General features: G+C 40.0%; 1 protein-coding gene across 5 annotated transcripts in view; it reads left to right on the forward strand.

Moving 5' to 3' along the window:
* Positions 1–5,205, forward strand: part of kcnj13 (potassium inwardly rectifying channel subfamily J member 13) — an 18,344-nt gene extending 13,139 nt beyond the window's left edge. For 2 of the 5 annotated variants that reach the window (XM_088381969.1, XM_088381964.1), the window contains exons 2-4: positions 1–261; positions 2,336–2,804; positions 2,878–5,205. The exon at positions 1–261 is cut by the window's left edge and continues 267 nt beyond it. In XM_088381969.1, coding sequence (XP_088238095.1) covers positions 1–261; positions 2,336–2,804; positions 2,878–3,022 — 875 coding nt within the window. In that variant the 3' untranslated portion in view covers positions 3,023–5,205. Of the gene's footprint in view, positions 262–2,335 lie in introns of all 5 variants that reach the window. The other 3 variants (XM_088381968.1, XM_088381967.1, XM_088381966.1) reach the window with 3 other exon arrangements.

Here is a 5,205-nt window from a genome sequence, read left to right on the forward strand (position 1 = left end):
GGGTGCTGTTTGCTTGTCTTTGGTATTTGCTGGCCCACATCAATGGAGACTTGGATGTGCTGGATCATGACGCACCCCCGCAGGGGCATGTGGTTTGTGTGAAACACATCACCAGTTTCACCGCCGCTTTCTCATTCTCCCTTGAGACGCAGCTCACCATCGGCTATGGAACCATGTTCCCCAGTGGGGACTGTCCAAGTGCAATAGCACTACTGGCTGTGCAGATGCTGCTGGGGCTCATGCTTGAAGCATTCATCACAGGTACACTATTCCGCAACCCTTCTATCAACCAACATGCAACTCAAGACATTTGGAATGAAATGCAAGCTAAGTTGCCGGTAACAAATGAACGGAAAATCATTCCTAGATGATTTTTTGGGGCATTGATACCATATTCGCCCTCAATTTTTTTTTCTAGCAATATACTGTAATGTAGGTCCATACTCTACAATGTAGAGGGGTGTCAAACTCATTTTTTTCGCGGGCCGCATTGTAGTCATAGCTTCTTTCGGAGGGCCATTATGACAAATAAATGTATGAGTACCTCATATTATATACAATAAAAGCTATAATACTGACAAATAACTCACTCATTTTCAAATCAGACTAGTAAAATCTGGTCAAATACTAAAAAAAAAAAAAGATATTATTAAAAGTAAAGACAATTTGCAATTCTAGTAATGACACGAATTTGATGCAAAATGTCATCTTGCTATGGATTTGGAAGCCAAAATGATACAATGAAAAAAACAACTTGAAATTATATCACATTCCAAGCCTCTGCTAGTCATGAAATGTTGAAATTGATAATCGCCAGCGAAGGTGCAGTTTCAGTCACATCTGTTTTATCACTAACAACTTTAGCGTTGCTAAACATCCAAAAACTACGACCAATTTCCACCAAAATTTAAATGCACATTCCTAGTATTGTTCACTCCGATCTGTAAAATCATCCTTGTCTTCTGTCCTGTCACTGACTTGGTACCACTTGTGACTGCATAACACATAAGTCGTCACTCGACTTTAACAGAGTATTCTAACATTAACGATCGTGGAGAGTGAGTTTACGCTCATATTCACTCAAATGACTGATTTTTCACATATCTTCCGACATAATTCCGACATACAGATCGTTTTTTTCACATACATGACTACATAAAATATGATAACCTGTGTTTTCAAGCAAGCACACTAGATATTTTCCCTCCAGTTAAGGCACCCAGAAGGACGCTACAATGTATATAAACTCTAAAGCGGTCCATAGTATTGGAATAGTTAACAATATTTATAAATTAAGGATTAAGTTCAGCAAGAGGTTGCGTCAGTAAAGTTATCATGGCTATAAATTATAACTCATGAGAAGATCTTTTGCACAAGCTTTAGTTGATCAAAAGAAGGACAAAATACCGTAATTTTCGGACTAAAAGTCGCTCCGGAATATAGGTCGCATTAGCCATAAAATGCACAATAACGTGAAATAAAACCATATGTAAGTCGCTCCAGAGCATAAGTCGCATTTTGGGGGAAATTTATTCGACAAAATCCAACACCAAGAACAGACATGAACGAGCAACAACGGGCTAAACGATAGGTATGCTAACGTGACATAAACACAAACGAAGAGCTGAGAACGGGCCTGACGTAACATTCAGAGTTATTATAAAAAACTATTACATAAATAACACGTTTATAAAACCATCTGTGTCACTCCAATTCATTAAATCCATCGATCGTTCTTTGTCAACAATGGGTGCGCGCCGCTGACGGCGCTTGCACTTCAAAATATTCCACAGGCCCATATAACGAAATATAAATTAGATATCAAATAACTATTATATAAGCAATAATATTATCAAACCATCTGTGCACTCTAAATCATTAAATCCATCGATCAAATTCCTCGTCCTTTGTCAACAACGCCGCGTGTGCGCCCTGACGTCAGCCTCGTCGTTATTCCACAGAGCTAGTATATAACTATATTGTAGCGTTAACAAAGTACAAGGACGTGGGTTTGGTAAACGGCTCTTTATTTAACAAAACAAACTTCCAGGCGTGTGGGGGGTGGGGGCATTTACAATATCTGGGTTTTTCTGCTTTATGTAGGTGATCCTCACATTTCATCATGCAAGCCATGAATGGATGAATGATGTTTTCATTTAAAAAAATTTCTTTTCTTTTTACCAGACAGGTTGTGGGTACAGAGTAGATTTTCTGAGAAAGACTGCTCAATCTTTAAGCAAGTGTATTACCAAAACCCAAACAAAAAGCACCTATTTGCGCAGTAAAAGGAGATGTTATGAGGAATGTAATTTGCTGATTCTCAATTGTCTACCAGGTGCATTTGTGGCCAAGATATCTTGTCCTCAGAAGCGAGCCGGAGCCATCCAGTTCAGCCACCAAGGCGTGGTGGGACAGCACCAGGGCCAAACTTGCTTCATGATACGGGCCACAAACCTGCTGCGGCGCCCTCTGGTTGATGTGAAGGTGAGTGCTGTGCTCTATGAGGAGCATGAAGGCCAACCTCTGCACCAAACCTCCCTGGACTTCTATGTGGACCACCTGGGCCAGCATCCCTGCCCTTTCTTCATCTTCCCACTCACCTTTTATCATCCCCTGGACCGCCGGAGCCCCCTCTACCCAGCTCTGCATGAAAGCACATCCCATCACTTTGAGTTGGTGGTATTCCTATCGGCCTCTCAGGAGGGAACAGGAGACACCTGCCAGAAGAGGACCTCCTACCTGCGCCAGGAGATCCAGTTTGACCGTTGCTTTGCACCTGCCTTGGGGGTGGATACCTGTGGAAGGTTTGTGGTGAGCAACCATCATTTTGACACTATGCACTCTAAGGACCCTTTGGACAAGGACTGTGTTGTGCAGATCAACGGTGATGGCAGCGACAGGATGGAGTAAGAATACTGGCGAGGCGATTATACTGGGACAAAGGGCAGTGCATGAGGTACATTTGTGGAGGGTAGATAAGGAACAGACGCAGTATTTTGTCAGCTGGAAAGTAGATGACTAGGGAAATTACAGTTTGAGTTTAATAATTTTTAATCGTTAACCATTTCATGTGTTCCCAGAGAATGAGCACAGATTGACCTTAAGGGGTGAAACTGAACAGGCCCAATTCTGATTAAAAGCTATCAATCCATTTTCCGTACTGCTTTTCCTTGTAAGACTGAACTTGAAGCTGGATCCACCATACTATAGAGCTCTGGACGTTGACGCCACGCTTCCCACAATGCACAATGCTAAATGTACACAAAGCGGCTTTGGCAGTATAGAAAACATGTCACCCCTTTGAGTAATCACTCAACAGACTCGCAAAACAAGAACCAATGTGTCATAAATGTATAGCAGACATTAAAAAGGGCTAAGAACAACTTATTGTGGCAGTAACCACCTGTGAAGCGATCACTTCATATTAGGTGAGTCAGTGACTGAATCAGATGATGGAACTTGATCATATAGTTACTTACACGTACCCCTGGCGCTTGATAGATCAGGACTACCCAAGATCCTCTCCAGCGTGTACTGTATCATTGTGTCCTTTGCATCTAAGTGGCATGTGAATTAACTTGGACGGAATGTTGACGGATAAACGCTACTTTTATCACTTCGCTCAATTGTTAGGCATTAGAATACTGGTGCTGCTTTACTGCCCACAAAAAAGGGAATGGTCATATGACGTCCGGAGCTCCATACTGTACTAGCAGGTCAATTGCAGGGTCCATTTAAACAAGTAACTATACACAACTTGGAAGAACTGAGCCAAGATTTAAACTCTATACCTTTCAAATGTAAGACAGACATGTACTGTAATCTGTTTTATCTTTACTATCATAATCTGGATCTTTCTGTTGCAGTTGACGTCCTCTCCCTAAGTGCTTGCATGGATTTCCTCCAGATTGTTTTTTCCCCTCACAATCCCAAAACATTAATTTGAAGCCAGATACATGCATACTAAGACTCAAAATGTGAAAAATGTCCCTTCGAACCACTTATGCATCTGTCCAAGTTTGGTTTTGACCACACCAGTGAAAACTGTACGAATGTTTAATGTGTTACGACTCTGCACAGCAAAATAATTCTGTAAAAGAGAGCAGGGGGGGGGGGAATATTACACAGCCCACACAAACAACTGGTCATGAATATTGTTTAACCCAATAATGCAACCTTTTTGACTTTGGTGCTTTTCCTTGCAGTGGAGTTACTCTTTCAAAAATGTATAAATTCAAATAAATGCATCAGGTTGAACACCTACAGGCACTGAATAAGATCCACGTCCATTGAAACTGTGGACTAGTGTCTATACAACCTCACTGGAGTCACATGAAGAGACCCTGATTACAGTATTTTGCATTGTTGAATGTAGTTTTTGTGCCTTCCCAACAGTTGGTGCTTTCAGTTAATTTCACTACTCTGAGGAATGCTAATTCATGACATTTCAAGCAGGCAAACCGTGTTCCCTTTGATGAAAGCTGGTTAGCATCTTTAATGGTGTGTAAAAAGGGACTCTTAAAAAAAGAAACTATAGTCAATGATGAATGTCTTACCAAAAATGTGGGTGACACATTTGATACTTCCTTTAATGACACTGTGACATTGTCTTGATTGGATCATCTGTCCCATTGTCATTCCATCAAATCAGCAAAGACATTTAGATTACACTGGTAATTGCAAGGTAATTGTAATAGCCTATAACCAATGCTAAAGCAAAAATGTTGAATGATTGGAATTTGTAGTTGAATTTTTTCATATGAACCTTTAATTTTTTCCACATTGCGTGTTTTGTTTTTTTACTTGAAGAAATCTGTGGACTAAAATGGCAAATGAAAACCCTTTATTCTATGTTGAAACAAAGAAACTGATGAAAAAGTATTGACAATTGATTTCTAGATGACTACTTTTAATTTAGAAAAACTATTGCACAAATAATCATGTAAATCATAGTTTTTTTTATCGGAGATGACATATTTCTATGTGTTGTAATACACAAATGGGTGCTTGCATTGTCATTGGTATGATAGAAAATCGCTGCACAATCAATTAGTTCTCATAAAGGAAATTTCTTTAGCTGCTTCAGACAAATGAGAAAGAACACTCCACAGTGTATGATTGTGATGGATGGGATGTCACTGTGTCTCAAATGTTGTAGTGCCTTTGTACAGTGTACATTTCAAGAAATAAATATTTTCTAAACAA

The sequence above is a fragment of the Syngnathus floridae genome, chromosome 7 (assembly GCF_059516105.1).
Source record: "Syngnathus floridae isolate MCC-2025c chromosome 7, RoL_Sflo_1.0, whole genome shotgun sequence".
Classification (NCBI taxonomy): Eukaryota; Metazoa; Chordata; class Actinopteri; order Syngnathiformes; family Syngnathidae; genus Syngnathus; species Syngnathus floridae.